Genomic DNA, 15987 nt, shown 5'->3' on the forward strand with positions numbered 1-15987 from the left:
CGGGTATTGTGTGGACTAGCACACACCCCATTGTCTTCACTCTAAGGAGCAAGAAGATATTCACAATTATAAAGTGACCCACTTTCTCAAAACTTTTCTATGTGAGATAAAAAAAAGAGCATTATTTTATTTATTTTACAAACAAACATTCAACAGTGGATTGTCACGTCACAGAAGAATCGTCCTCCGGATTTGCGATCAGGTCCACTCAATTATCTGCGTACCCAAGAACTTGCGTTGTCATGTCATCCGTCGTTGCATGAGCAGCCATGTGGGTGGGTTCCATTTACTGAAGTGCCAGCTCGCTCGAGCGACGGAGAACTGGACACGGACGACCCACCCGCCACCTGTAAGTCTTCGAAGCCCGATGATGATGAGCTTCAACCGTGCGGTTTCTTCGAACGCTTGAAGAAAACGCATGCAATCTTTGGCTTCACGGCTCGAGAAAGAAACGAATTTGATTGACCCAATGAGCAGCAAAAGATGCTGTTTTGATCTTTGGAACACGGGTCAGAGAAAAATAAATTTGGTGAATAAATCAAAAGAAAGTTGATAATCCAAAATTAGTTGGTAACTTAAGATTGGTAATTTCCGTAAAAAGTTGATCAATTTAAGAAGTTGTTGAAGAATGCAAATAAAAGTTTGTAAACGACAAAACAAGGTTGGCAAATTAAAAAAAATCAAATAATTATCGGTAAGTGACTTAAATGAGGATTGATAACCCAATATTAAATGATATTTAATGGGAGAAAATTTAAAAAGCTGCTATTTTAGGTTGGTAATCTCTAAAGAGAATTGGTAAATGTAAAAGATTGTTAGTCAATATAAATAAATATCGGTAACTCAATCGGAAAAGTTGATAAATTAAATATATATCGATATATATCTTAAATGAGAGTTGGTAACAAAAAATTGGTTAATAAATTAACGTGGCAAAAGTTAGTGAATCACTCTAAAGGTTGGTAATTCTATATAAGAGTTAGTCAATTCCAAATAATTATGTAAATATTTGCTCAGTTGCAAACATAAAAGTTTTGCTAAACACTAACAAATCGCTTGTGAAAAAGTCGCCATGTATTTATTTTTTACCAACAGGTTTTTGCTGCTTACCAACATTATCGAATCTTAACAATACTAGAAAAAAAAATCCTTACTTTTGGTACTAGACAATAGAATTCTGCAAAAACAGAAAAATCTAAAATTGATTTTTATTGTATTTACATTTTAGTTATTTCAAATCTACCACTCATTCAATTAGACTTTAATTTAAGATACCCGAACCTTTCAACACAAAGAAAATATCGATATGTAGATTAGCATACAATATTTCCATAATTCTCTGAAAACCTAATTTGTACTTTTAAGTTTTGACCCAAAACTCAATAGATAACTTTTTCACTAAATATGATTAAGAACAAATGGGCCCTTTTATTGACTCAAGGTGCAGGACATTGCTCTTCCAAACGTTATTTTCATTTTTGAAATTTAGGGAGAAAGTTATCCAATTTTGAAATGGTGGATACTAGTTAAAAAAATATATTTGAGTTTGTTCCCAACCCATCCTAATAATATTCAGTTCATTAATATGAATCGGTGAAACAATGTCCACTTGCATACACCTGGGTGTCTCACAAAGTCAGAGTACACTAATCATCTAACCAGACATCGTAATACTGCGTCGCGTCCCATTACAAAGATATTCCAATCCTATATGATTGTTGATTAGGATACTACATCATGAGTACTCTAGGCTGATCGATGCTCGCGGATTGGATCAGTCACATGCTTGGCACGGATGAGATTGAACAGTCATTGATAGGGTAGCTACAGATCGAAACTGTGGCTGTTGTAATGGAAGACTGGGTGAAGCGCTCGCCTCCTCAAGTTCCGTGACCTGCACTGCTTGGCAACGCTCGACTGAAGAGTTGCAGGGCCGGACACGATCACGCCAATATCGACATTGCCCCAACACTCAGACACGGACATGAAGATTTCTGTGCAAAGATGGGAATGGGATCAATGAGGATATCAATGAGGGCCGAGTTCTTTAACTACTAATGAGTTCTTTTAATTACTGCCAAGAGTGAGATCATTCCATCCAAAACAAGTATATCGTCTCCCGAATGAAACGGCAAAATGTACCTTGAAAGTTTGGTCTAGCGCCGTAACGCGTAGTCCATGACAAAGCGCGATCTTTTGGGACCACATTGTCCTGCATTGTACTGGAATGTGCACTCTGCTGTGACTTGTCATCGTTCTCGCCATCCTCGGCTTCCTCTGCAGCTACGGCTCTTTTTTCCCAGCGATGCCATGAATAGATGACGGGGCCTCCAAATATAATTACACTGCCAATCATGCATCCTACAAGCAAGAGGCCTTTGTACCACCATGAGAGTATATTAAAAGGGTGTACGTAGAAGATGTCCAGCAGGGCCATCGATACGGCAAATCCAACAATGGATGAGATGGCGTAAGCTCCGGACCACGCGCGGTTTCCCGTACCAACTAGAACGGACATGCCGCTTCCCCTGGATAGAGGAGACACGGAAGTGCTAATGCCCTCATCAATGTTACCTTCTTCCTGCAGCATAATCACACTTAACTCATTATTTCAGGGATCTGAGGCAAATTGTATGTCAAAGTGAGCCTAATAATCGCGCCAAAATCGCGCAATTATTCGCGCACCCGCACGCGGGTATTGTGTGGACTAGCACACACCCCATTATCTTCACTCTAAGGAGCAAGAAGATATTCACAATTATAAAGTGACCCACTTTCTCAAAACTTTTTTATGTGAGGCAAAGAAAATAATATTATTTTATTTATTTTACAAACAAACATTCAACAGTGAATTGTCACATCACAGAAGAATCGTGCTACGGATATGCGATCAGGTCCACTCAATTATCTGCGTACCCAAGAACTTGCGTTGTCATGTCATCTGTCGTTGCATGTGCAGCCATGTGGGTGGGTTCCATTTACTGAAGTGCCAGCTCGCTCGAGCGACGGAGAACTGGACACGGACGACCCACCCGCCACCTGTAAGTCTTCGAAGCCCGATGATGATGAGCTTCAACCGTACGGTTTCTTCGAACGCTTGAAGAAAACGCATGCAAACTTTGGCTTCACGGCTCGAGAAAGAAACGAATTTGATTGACCCAGTGAGCAGCAAAAGATGCTATTTTGATCTTTGGAACACGGGTCAGAGAAATATAAATTTGGTGGATAAATCAAAAGAAAGTTGGTAATCCAAAATTAGTTGGTAACTTAAGATTGGTAATTTCCGTAAAAAGTTGGTCAATTTAAGAAGTTGTTGAAGAATGCAAATAAAAGTTTGTAAACGACAAAACAAGGTTGGCAAATTAAAAAAAATCAAATAATTATCGTTAAGTGACTTAAATGAGGATTGATAACCCAATATTAAATGATATTTAATGGGAGAAAATTTAAAAAACTGCTATTTTAGGCTGATAATCTCTAAAGAGAATTGGTAAATGTTAAAGATTGTTAGTCAATATAAATAAATATCGGTAACTCAATCGGAAAAGTTGATAAATTAAATATATATCGATATATATCTTAAATGAGAGTTGGTAACAAAAAATTGGTTAATAAATTAACGTGGCAAAAGTTAGTGAATCACTCTAAAGATTGGTAATTCTATATAAGAGTTAGTCAATTCCAAATAATTATGTAAATATTTGCTCGGTTGCAAACATAAAAGTTTTGCTAAACACTAACAAATCGCTTGGGAAAAAGTCGCCATGTATTTATTTTTTACCAACAGGTTTTTGCTGCTTACCAACATTATCGAATCTTAACAATACTAGAAAAAAAATCCTTACTTTTGGTACTAGACAATAGAACTCTGCAAAAACAGAAAAATCTAAAATTGATTTTTATTGTATTTACATTTTAGTTATTTCAAATCTACCACTCATTCAATTCGACTTTAATTTAAGATACCCGAACCTTTCAACACAAAGAAAATATCGATATGTAGATTAGCATACAATATTGCCATAATTCTCTGAAAACTTAATTTGTACTTTTAAGTTTTGACCCAAAACTCAATAGATAACTTTTTCACTAAATATGATTAAGAACAAATGGGCCCTTTTATTGACTCAAGGTGCAGGACATTGCTCTTCCAAACGTTATTTTCATTTTTGAAATTTAGGGAGAAAGTTATCCAATTTTGAAATGGTGGATACTAGTTAAAAAAATATATTTGAGTTTGTTCCCAACCCATCCTAATAATATTCAGTTCATTAATATGAATCAGTGAAACAATGTCCACTTGCATACACCTGGGTGTCTCACAAATTCAGAGTACACTAATCATCTAACCAGGCATCGTAATACTGCGTCGCGTCCCATTACAATGATAATCCAATCCTATATGATTGTTGATTAGGATACTATATCATGAGTACTCTAGGCTGATCGATGCTCGCGGATTGGATCAGTCACATGCTTGGCACGGATGAGATTGAACAGCCATTGACAGGGTAGCTACAGATCGAAACTGTGGCTGTTGTAATGGAAGACTGGGTGAAGCGCTCGCCTCCTCAAGTTCCGTGACCTGCACTGCTTGGCAACGCTCGACTGAAGAGTTGCAGGACCGGACACGATCACGCCAATATCGACATTGCCCCAGCACTCAGACACGGACATGAAGATTTCTGTGCAAAGATGGGAATGGGATCAATGAGGATATCAATGAGGGCCGAGTTCTTTAACTACTAATGAGTTCTTTTAATTACCGTCAAGAGTGAGATCATTCCATCCAAAACAAGTATATCGTCTCCCGAATGAAACGGCAAAATGTACCTTGAAAGTTTGGTCTAGCGCCGTAATGCGTAGTCCATGACAAAGCGCGATCTTTTGGGACTATGTTGTCCTGCATTGTATTGGAATGTGCACTCTGCTGCGACTTGTCATCGTTCTCGCCATCCTCGGCTTCCTCTGCAGCTATGGCTCTTTTTTCCCAGCGATGCCATGAATAGATGACAGGGCCTCCAAATATAATTACACTGCCAATCATGCATCCTACAAGCAAGAGGCCTTTGTACCACCATGAGAGTATATTAAAAGGGTGTACGTAGAAGATGTCCAGCAGGGCCATCGATACGACAAATCCAACAATGGATGAGATGGCATAAGCTCCGGACCACGCGCGGTTTCCCGTACCAACTAGAACGGACATGCCGCTTCCCCTGGATAGAGGAGACACGGAAGTGCTAATGCCCTCATCAATGTTACCTTCTTCCTGCAACATAACCACACTTAGCTCATTATTTCACGGATCTGAGGCAAATTGTATGTCAAAGGCACAGGTCAGATTTACCAGTGGAGGATCCGATTCCCTAGTGACGTAGACACGAACTTCGAGGTCCAGCTTATCGGAAAAGTTAGGACAGGTCGACTCCGTATCCAGAGTGGAAAGCAGATGAAGCTCATTGGATTTTCTTATGGTCCAAATCACCAGGACATTCTTTGGCAAGCATGGTTTCCCTTGATTTGTAAGATGGAGTATGTCACTCAAGACAGCCAAAAAGGGGGATATCCCACTGCCTCCAGCTACCAGAATGAGATTTTCATATCTACCAGAGCAAACAATTCAAGAATGAATCCGCTAAAAAGAGGGGACAATCTTAAGATACTTCCTAATCTAGAAGCACTAATATTTTAATGGAGGTCAGAATGTGTTCTTTCAAATGAGAAGGGTCGAACTTTGCCTAGTTTTACTCATCACTGATGGTTTCATGCCTTATTGTTTTCTTGCCATTAATTACGAAAGATTTACCAGCAGATCATAAAACATACGTCAGATGGTAAGGGATTTCATGCCCGTAAGGCCCTTCGACAGAAGCTGTAATTTTGGAACGAGATTGACTGTGGAGTCCGTTTTCTCCTTCTGTGCCGGACATATGCAATACCTTGCTCTTCAAGTTCGAGGTCCATTCCCCTGAGACCTTTATGAGGACAGAGATACGTTTCCTTCCAGCCAGAGGACTAGAAGAAACACTGAAAGGATGCCATTGAAGGCAAGACAATTCCCTAATCTGAAGGAAGATGAAACTCAGGGCAGTGTACCGCAGATCTGCATCACCAAGAAAATACCAACTCAAATAGTAGAACATTCTGCAAGAGGGTACAAGCAACTAATTAACGATCCACAGATGAAGAAAATGAGAAATTATTAGTACTTGCTGGCTTTGAGAAGACCAATTCTACACTTCCGCCAGGGAGGCATGTTGCGGAAATTACATCCACAGTCCTTCGCGATTGGCAGAATCTGAGAAACCGGTCGATCACGAAGAGGAAAATCCCTCCGGCAGCTAGACTAAAGTAAAAATCTCCGCCATGCAGAGCCAGAAAGATGACGAAGACAACATAGAGTTGGTGTGTATAGAAGAATAACTCGAAGTTCTTCTTCCTCACTGGAGGCAACGCAGTCACCCACATCAGTAGACCAGCCAAAAGGCTGATGACCCCGGGTAGAATGGCAATACCTTCATCCGTCCACTCCAGTATCTGAATAAGACATTCTGAGTCTAGGATTAAGAACTTCAGCATAATCAAGTCCAATTATGTCTGATTATAGAAATTTCTAATAGGAAGTTACCATGGACACCGATCATGACTAGCACTTATGATGCTCAGCTCCTTAAACAGGAAACGGAAAGAATGACAAAGATAGGACTAATTGGAGAGAGGAAAAGATAACCATTTAAGCAAAAGCAAATCGATGGGGCTCACTTCATCTAGCAGTTGACCTTCCAGCGCCCATGCAATTACGAAGCATAGCCCATGGAGAGTGAAGAAGGGCATTGTGAGATGTCCTAGCCAGACATGATACCGGGTTGCTTGCTCAAAGGGGATATCTATGATACTAAGAAGAACAGATCCCCTAGAAATTGGGAGGAAGAGAAACGCCAAGCAGAACATCCCGATCCAAGCAAAGCGAATTCCGATAACCGTAAGCATCAAAATCCTGCAAAGAACAATGAATTACCCAGTGGAACGGCCTTGTTTACTAAGAATCGAGAAGACGCATGCCGCAAACTTGAGATTTTTGACACATAATTTCAAATGATAGGCTGGCGTAAAAGGGTGACTATGAATTTAAGCTAGAACAAGGAATACCATTTCGCTTCCGAAGATAACGAGGGCTCCAACAACACGTTGAGATTCTGCATGGTATAAGCATATAAAGCCCAGATAGCGAACGCTACAAAGAGGCAAATCCCAATAAACTCAGCTGCTGAGACTACTCCAAATGGTCCATCAACCAGGATGGGAAATGTCCGCAATCGAATCCTTGGGTATTTGCTACTCGTCTTCCTGAGATCTCGTGTTCAATGGCAGTGTATGAGGAAGTAAATTTGTTCAGTGAAAAAAGGCAGAGACAAAAAAGGGACAACGACTGGAGGTTCAACATACAATTGGAGCGCTTTCTTCCCATCAACCATAAGACTTGCTATGGCAAGAAACACGATGACGAGAATCGGACCGCTACACAGCAAGAATATGCTCCCTGCTGGGTGGTTCAAGCAGTAATAAGATGACGATCATTGCCAGTAGGCCCAGTTCAGGATCGAGGAGAGACAAAAAAAAAACCGAACCTGTAATGCCATATATGCTTCCGCTGGTCACGCTGGTCCAACTCTCCACGAGCTCAGTCCAGGCATCCGAGGGGAACATAAAAAAAACCGCGACCCATAAACCGAGGACGAGCCACATGGCGACGCCGAGAACCCATTTGACAAGCGCAGTGGCAAAGGTGGAACGAGGCGGATTCTCATTCTCGGCATCGGTAAGGTTCAGCAGCAGGGGCTCATCAGCAGAGTGGTTATCGGCCATGGAAAGTGATGTGGCGATGGAGGGTATTCACAGCGAATTCTGAGGACGCATCCAGATTATCAGGAACTGTACAACATCAAGGAATTTGGCCTTGCATTGCATATATCAGTTATGAGGACTTGTAGAATCCAAGTCACTCACGTGACAATCTTAGTATTTCCTTTGGCTGACTGGATAGGATAGGATAAGAAATCCTGATATTTCTTCATATCCTGTCCAGGATTTCTTATCCTATCCTATCCACTGTTTGGTGGACTACGGATTTAAAGTCGGATATGGTAATTTTTTTTTTTTTTGCTATTCACGGGTACAGAGGAGTCAGTGAAGGAAAAAAAGCCGAGAAATTTTTTGATGAAAGCACACAAGGTGTGGGGATGAAGATGACGGCGAGTGGAGCGTAGGGTTTCTGAAAAAATAGGCATTAGAAATCCTATCCGGATCTATCCCACCCCCCCGGATTTTTTTATCCGGGCTATATCCGGTCTATATCCGACCTTATCCTATCCTGGACCACCATCAAACACAAGATATGATAAAATATATCCTATCCTGACTTTTATCCGGTCGACCAAACGCAAACTTTGAGCTAGGGGTGTCAATAAAACCCGACCCGACCCATACCGGACCGGCCTGACCCGGCCTAGCCCGGAAATTTAGGGCTTTTCGGGGCGGGCCTCCTTTGGATTGGGTAAGAGCCCTAAATTTCATATATTATTCATTTTCGGGCCGAGCCGGTCCAGGTCGGGCTTTTTTTACAGCCGGCCCGGGACTTAAAAAAACCCTAGATATCAACTCCTTCGTCTCTTTTGTCTTCAAGCTTCCGCTCACCCCTTGCGAAGCGCAGCGCATGTGGTCCATATGCCGTCAGCTCTAACGAGTATGAGGGGGAAGATCTATCTTCAATCGAGGAACTCCCGGATGAATGCCTCTTTGAGATCTTTAGACGGCTTCCTAGCTGTAGAGAAAGGAGCTTCTGTGCCTGTGTTAAGATCTTCGAGCTGTTGAGCCTTGGTGCGAGGTAGAGCAGGCTGCCTGTCTTTGCTTGTCGCTTTCGCCAGTCTCGTTTTGGTCTTTGCTCGGTGTTCTGTTTCAATCTGGTGAAATTCTGAGTAGCCTTTTGTCTTTCTTGGTTCAATTCTTCCATGTTCTTCTTGGTTCTTTCTGTTCCAATCTCGTGCTGGATTGTGTTTATGATGTCGGAAGTAGCTTTTCGTCTTTCCAATCTGTGATCATACGTCGTATGATGAATAGGAGGGTGTGAAATTTGGGTATATTTCTGTTGGGTTGAATTGAATCTTGAGAAGTAACCATGAAATTGAGAAATCAATCTGGTGGTGCCTTTTTGCTTTGCTAGCAACTGATGGTGTGTCATTTAACTTGGGTCAAGTACAGCGGACTTGGTCACTTGTGATCAAGATTTTTGCACTTCCACGTACCATACCCTCCTTCCTGATTATACTTTTCGGTTCCAAGACCGTTCAGATGGATTTATTGAACAATAAAAACGAGATGGTCCCCAAGTAGCTACTTAATACACAAGCCATCTTTTCAGTCAAGACTACTTTAGAAGGATTTATTCCACAATAAAATTACTGAGATGGTACCCAAGTTGTAACTTGACGATGCTTACTCAATTGTTCAGGTTTGTACTGGACTTCAATCCCGTCTTCAGGAATACAAATCGGAAAACCAACAGCTCGAGGAACTTCTTACTTCGGAGGTAAACTTTAAGTTGCTATGGAGCAATTCTTCCTTTAGGTTGCAATGATGTTGAGCAACTAACGTGGAAACTTAACTAACAGAGAGAGCTCAGTAAATCATATGAGGCTCACATAAAGCAGCTCCAGCAAGATTTATCTGCAGCTAAGAATGAAGCCATAAGAGTAGAGTCAAGTATGGCCAAAGCCCTTACGGCAAAAAATTATGAAATTGAAGCACTTCTCAAGTCAGTAGATTCCCTGAAGACACAACTGGCTTTATCTGAAGGAAATCTGGCTTCACAGTAGGTTCAAGACATCTTTAGCAATTACATACACATGAATTTTGCACAATGTGAAATGATCGGCTTGCAATCTCTCATTTTTTTGCAAAATTTTAGCAATCATCAGTAAAGTTTAATATGTGGTGAAGGAGTATTATGGGTCTGCTGTGGTCATTCTTTTTTTGCTGAAATGTTGTTTGGAGTGCAACATAGCTTTATATTTTTCTTTGCTGCTCCACAGTGTGGCTGCGATTATTTGCATTATGCGCCTTGTGTTGATTATGGTCCGTCAGTTTGAATCTTAATCTTGGTTCACTGATGCATCAAGTCTTTTATACACTGGAGCATGGCTGACTAAGCAACTGCACCAATTATCTTTCAGTCATTCTCCTCTCTAAGAGGTAGGGATTTTTTGAATTCAAGAGGGAAAATCTCTATGGTTTGATATCAGAGGCAATATTGTGAAGTCCTGTATCATAAATGCAACTTACAGTGGGATATTGTAAATGATCTCGAGAAAAGATTGTGTGCAATTAGATTCTGAGATGATACTTTTTACAACATCCTGTTGCTATTATAGTCCTTGAGGAGGAATATTGGAGAATTAGGTTAAGGCTAAGTGAGAATTTCTAGTAATTTCTTGGTAAAATTTGCTTTAACAAATTTCTTTGGCTTTGAATAAACTTTCTCGACTCCACCAGATTTCCTTTTTTTCTTGGTGAAAGTAGGAAGCCCCTAAGGATGCATTAAGAGAATCTCAATGGGAGTCAAAGCAGCGAGCATCCGAAGTCTTCATTAGTGCAAATCAGAAGGACCCCAAGCTGTGCAAAGGAATTTGCCGACCGACCGATACAACCATAGTATCAGTTCTGTAGCTTTTGGTCTTAGGTCTTTGTTTGTGACACGTTGACAGGCGCAATTGTAAACCACTTCTTGGATAACAGGATCAATTTTTACCTTATATAGCCAACTTGACAAAGATTATAAGCAGCTTGCAATTTTTACTATGGCTATTCGGGGTTCACACCCACTTTGTACTGGTTTATACGTTTATACATGAAAAAAAAAAAAAAAAAACCCCAAAACCCGGCCCGACCCTACCCGGATTTTCGCTTTGGGTTCTATGCGTTTTGGGTCGGGCCAGGTCAGAGAGAGCATGCGCCCCTTGTGATTTGGGTCGGGTCGGGTATCATAGAAACCCGACCCGAACCGACCCATTAACACCCCTACTTTGAGCCCCTCCGCCCCCGCACAGGAGATGTTGACAATACACAGATAGGACTCTTGATAGATAAAGAGTCTACTGTTTGCTTTTGCCAGTGGCGGGGAGATAAAAATCATTATCTTTGCCTCTTTTTTGTGTCCGATCAAACACTAAAAATCAAGTCCACATAAAAATTGGATCCGATCTGTATTCAATTTCTGGTTGTCCAGGCAGAAGAGTCCCCTGACAGTGCAGTTTTTTTTTTTTTGGGTCAAATGCAAATACCATTTCATTCATTCAAAGATGGATTACAGGAATGATCATGACTAACGTCATTACAGATTAAAGCCCAAAGGGGTTGGGGGGTTTGTACAGCCAGTTAAAGGGGAGTAACCCTTTGCGATGGGTCTTAGCAATCCAATCTGCGACTAGATTTGTATCTCGTGGACAGTGTGCCAGAGAAATACCTTGCGAATGAGACAAAAGAAGGTTGCATTCCTCAAAAAGTTTTCTCAAAGCCCATGGGCTGAGGGACGGATGCTCTGTGTATCTAACAGAAGCCATGTTGTCTGTCATGATAGTCACTTTCAAAGTTGGACTTCTTTCCTTCTCTGTCTCTTCACGCAGACAGCGTATAGCTTCCCTCACCGCTAAGCCTTCGACTTCCAGAGGAGAACAAGCAGCAACCCCTTTTGCAAACCCAGTAATTATCAAACCCCTATAATCTCTACATACGCCGCCCACCGATCCCTCTGTTCCGCCTTCAATCCACGAGCCATCCACGTTGAATTTCCAATGCCCTGTTTCTGGTTGAGTCCAATGTTCTGTCGAAAGCTTCTCCGACCAGATATTGCGATCGGGAGAGTTCTACGTGAGGTAGAGTCTGCTCATATTGATGGCTTCGTTGACAATTGCTCCCGGTTTGGGGTTGATTCTTTAGAACACATGGGTGTTTCTGGCTTTCCAAATCTGCCATAAAATTCCTGCGATCATAGCTCGGTGGGTCGGATTGCCGCCGGTGAATGCTTCATCTAACCATTTGTCCATTCTTGTTATGTTTGTTGGTGAAACATCAATCTGTACTCTTTGATCAGTCCAGATATGCTTTGTCCAGTCGCAGATTAAGAAGATGTGCTCCACGGACTCTAGAATTTGCCGGCAGATTGGGCAAAGCGAGTCAGTAATTGCCTTTCTTTTGTATAAATTCTCTGAAGTGGGTAGGGCATTTCGGCACACACCCCACAGGAAGAAGCGGATTTTTGGTTCGGTTTGAATTTTCCATATCTTGGACCATAGAGAGCGGGGCTGCTGAAACGATGTTGAGGCTTGTTCTGTTTGTTGCTTAGTATGGGATGCACGAAGACTTGAGTAACCTAGCCTGACCGTGTATTCCCCTGATAAACTGCCATTCCAAATTTGCTTGTCACGTTCTGGATTTGGTAGGGTACGTGTGGCAAGAATTTCATTTACAGCATCTTCCTGGAACAGCGTTCGCAGCTAGTTTACATCCCAAGTTCGTGTCCTTTGATCGATTAATGTTGCTACTGTTTGAGGGTCTTCTCGATTTGCTGGACCTCCTATAAGGTTCTGATTCAGCCACTTATCCTCTCTGATGTGGATGCTCTCGCCATTCCCCACCACCCATTTTACCTCGGGGCTTAATGTATCCCTACCCATTAACAAGCTCTTGCCATTCCCCACGACGGTCGGGACCCCTTTTTTGCTTTCCATAAACATCCGTTAGGGAAGTAGATACCTTTTAGTAATTGGCTCCATAGTGCGGTTGGTTCTTGAGCAAGTCTCCAAGCTTGCTTGCCAAGCATGGCTTTGTTGAAGGTAACTAGGTCCTTGAAGCCCAAACCACCATCTATTTTCCTTTCTTTGAGAGTATCCCACTTCTTCCAGTGTATACCAGATTTGGATGAGTTTTGTTTCCACAAGAATGATGCAATTTTCTGCTCTATAGCTTTACAAACGGAAATAGAGATTTTGAAAATAGACATAGCATATTGTGGGATTGCTTGTACCATCGTTTTGATTAAGATCTCTTTACCCGCTTTTGATAGCAACTTTTCCTTCCAACCCTCCAACTTCATGTTTACCCTGACCAGTATCCACGCGAACATCTGCTTTTTTGTGTGTCCCCAATCGGAAGGAATGCCAAGGTATTTCCCTGTTTTCTCCATAATTGGTACTCTTAGCTTGGCCGCAAGATTGTTTTTAAGGCTTTGAGGGCTGCCCGCATAACAGAATAGACCTGATTTGTTCAGGTTGATAGCTTGACCCGATGCACAACAATATTGGTTTAAGATATTTGCTAGGTTCTAACACTCACCAGTAGTCCCTTCTAGGAAGAATATAGCATCGTCAGCGAATAGTAAGTGTGACAAGGTAGGACAGCTCCTGTTCAGTTTGATGCCCCTTAGAGACCCGTCCTCCACTGCCTTGGATAGCAGGGAAGATAGCACGTTGGCCATGATTATGAATAAGTAAGTAGATAGCGGGTCTCCTTGTCTAATACCCCTTGTTGGCTGGAAATACTGTAATGGCTCCCCATTTACCTTGACGCTAAATGTTGCAGTTGAGATGCATTGTTTCACCAAAGTCACCCATTCCTCACAAAACCCCATTTTCAACATGGTTGCGCAAAGGAAGTCCCACTCCACTCTGTCGTATGCCTTTTGCATGTCCAGCTTTAAGATGGCCTGGAATTTTTGTTTTCTTACCCCAATTCACATTTGATGTAGAATTTCCTGGACTATAATTATATTATCTTGGATGAGCCTACCGCTGACAAATGCACTCTGTTCTTTCGCTATAAGACTTGGGAGCCAGGGCTTGAGGCGGTTCGCCATCACCTTTGAGATGATTTTGTAGCTGAAGTTGCATAGGCTTATGGGTCTGAATTGTGTGATGCATTCTGGGTTAGACACTTTGGGGATGAGCACTATGTGTGTTTTGTTGAGTTCTGGGTCAAGATTGCCTGAACGGAAGAAGGAATTGACTAACCGGTGTAGGTCGTGTTGTAACACCTCCCAGTGATGCTGATAAAACTGGCCATTCATCCCGACAGGACCAGGGGCCTTTGTAGCTCCTTGCTGGAAAGTCGCCTTCTTCACCTCATCTATGGACACTGGGGCCATTAACGTCTCGTTCATACGCTCTGGAACTTGAAAAGTGCATTGTTCTAGTGTTGGGCTGAAATTCCTAATTCCCACGGATTCGTACAAAGAATCATAGAAGCTGGCGATGTGTTGTTTCAGTACAGTGGGGTCTTGACACCAAGTATCATCTATTTTTAACATTGCTATTTTGTTCCTTTGTCTTCGTTGTACCGTTGTAGCATGGAAGTATTTGGTGTTTTTGTCTTCGCCTTTGATCCAATTGATCCGCGATCTCATCCCCCAATACAGCTCTTCCTACTTCCACAAGTTTTGAATTTGCATTTTGATTTGCTACATTTCTCGTTTGCTGCTATCACTAACTGTTGAGTTTGTGAGAGTTGTTAATCTTCTTTTTAATACCTCGATCTGGTTGTAGGCATTAGAGAATTTCTGTTTGCTCCACGAGGTCAAAGCTTTGGTGGTTTTTTCCAGTTTGCAGGCGAAGGTTGCTGGATCTTCCTCAGGGTCGCACCAAGTTTCCTTTACCAGCTTCTCACATTCGGTATCAGCAAGCCAAAAGGCCTCGAACTTGAATTCCTTTTTCCTTATAGCCCACTATGGGTGGAGGGATAAGAGGATTGGACTATGGTCGGAGCCTATTGCAGGTAAGGCGTAGGCTTCCGCGTTTGGGTAACGAACTCTCCAATTAATGTTGCACAGGACTCTATCTAGCCTCTTACGCACTAAAGCTGTGCCTTCCCTGTTCTTGGCCCATGTGAAGGCGCAGCCCTTGCTTTCAATGTCCATTAGTGAGCATTTGTTAAGACATTCTTGGAAGGCAACAAGCCTGTAGTGCTCCGCCAACACCCACCCTTCTTTTCCCAGTGGTACAGTATTTCATTAAAATCTCCAGCGCATATCCAAGGAAGATGATTAGCTGCGTTTATCACCTGTAAATGATGCCACAGTCGAAGTCTTTCCTAGAAGTTTGTAGGGGCATACAGGAAGGTTATTCACATAGGGTTGCCGTTATCTTGTTCCCTACACACTATATCAAAAAACTCTCTGGATTTATCTTCCACTGCAACTGACACCCCTTCATTCCACAATATGGCCAGCCCCCCTGCGGTACCTGTAGGATCGTAAATCTCCATGTTTTGGAATTGTATCCGCCTCCTCACTCTGTCGACTAATTCACTCTTGTTCTTTGTTTCCATAAAAAAGATTAAGTCAGACCTTTCTTGAGCCACTAAGGCTCTGAGGTGCTGGACTGTCAGGGGATTGCCCAACCCTTGACAATTCCAGCTCAAAAGTTTTATATAATCCCTGGTGGCTTATTAGGGCTAGCCACCAAAGCCCATTCGTTCCTTTCTTCTGCCAAATGGATCGGAGCATCTAGGAGAGCCGCCTCGTTGATGGAGGGGCTGAGAATCTCCATTAGACCAATGGGGTTGATCTTTTTCTGTTTTCTAGCTGTTGCTACTTTCTTGAAAGGTTTCGGTCCTATCTTATCCTTTCTAGGCTTCTTTGCCTGCCCTTTCTTTGTTGCCGTCTCAGAAGGGATGACTTGGGAGATGAGCTCCTCAAAGGTAAACTGATTTTTCCTTGAATTCTCTGCTAGAGAGTTCCTCTTACTAGGCCTCTCCTCTTGGCATTTATCCTCGATCATTCCTACAGCAGCATATCCCTTGGAGTAGCGTAATTCTAACTCCCTTGGGATGATTTCCGTACGCGTCTCTGGGATTATCTCCACTTCCTCATGGGTAAGTATGTCTTTTCCATAGAAGATCTTCCAAAATGGGCAGGGTTTTCCTACTTCAGCTCTCAAC

The 15987-nt window shown here is 42.1% G+C and overlaps 1 protein-coding gene and 2 long non-coding RNA genes across 5 annotated transcripts; 2 read left to right on the forward strand and 1 right to left on the reverse strand.

Moving 5' to 3' along the window:
• Positions 1-4251: 4251 nt before the first annotated feature.
• Positions 4252-11229, reverse strand: LOC115672583 (ferric reduction oxidase 7, chloroplastic-like). 2 transcript variants are annotated; one of them, XM_056304871.1, is made up of 10 exons: positions 11081-11229; positions 7632-8029; positions 7450-7543; positions 7153-7350; positions 6766-7000; positions 6213-6540; positions 5830-6106; positions 5351-5606; positions 4834-5272; positions 4252-4685 (listed from the first exon to the last, which is right to left on the reverse strand). In XM_056304871.1, the coding sequence occupies exons 2-10, from the start codon at positions 7867-7869 to the stop codon at positions 4516-4518; spliced, it is 2235 nt and encodes a 744-aa protein (XP_056160846.1). In that variant the 5' UTR covers positions 7870-8029; positions 11081-11229; the 3' UTR covers positions 4252-4515. The 2 variants fall into 2 exon arrangements, with proteins under 2 accessions (XP_056160846.1, XP_056160845.1); XM_056304870.1 differs by having other exon boundaries at positions 7450-7546.
• Positions 8668-10272, forward strand: LOC115665722 (uncharacterized). The gene is made up of 3 exons (XR_004003795.2): positions 8668-8887; positions 9512-9589; positions 9672-10272. It is a non-coding gene; the product is annotated as an uncharacterized LOC115665722 (long non-coding RNA).
• Positions 11230-11450: 221 nt separating the features above from the next.
• On the forward strand, positions 11451-15944 carry LOC130135444 (uncharacterized). Of its 2 annotated transcripts, none has more exons than XR_008814829.1 (3): positions 11451-12072; positions 12149-12230; positions 14658-15944. It is a non-coding gene; the product is annotated as an uncharacterized LOC130135444 (long non-coding RNA). The 2 variants fall into 2 exon arrangements; XR_008814830.1 differs by having other exon boundaries at positions 11452-12072; positions 12169-12230.
• The last annotated feature ends 43 nt before the right edge of the window (positions 15945-15987 follow it).

Source organism: Syzygium oleosum, unplaced genomic scaffold, assembly GCF_021117445.2.
Source record: "Syzygium oleosum isolate NSW1041296 unplaced genomic scaffold, Sole_v2.1 Sole_v2.33, whole genome shotgun sequence".
Taxonomy (NCBI): domain Eukaryota; kingdom Viridiplantae; phylum Streptophyta; class Magnoliopsida; order Myrtales; family Myrtaceae; genus Syzygium; species Syzygium oleosum.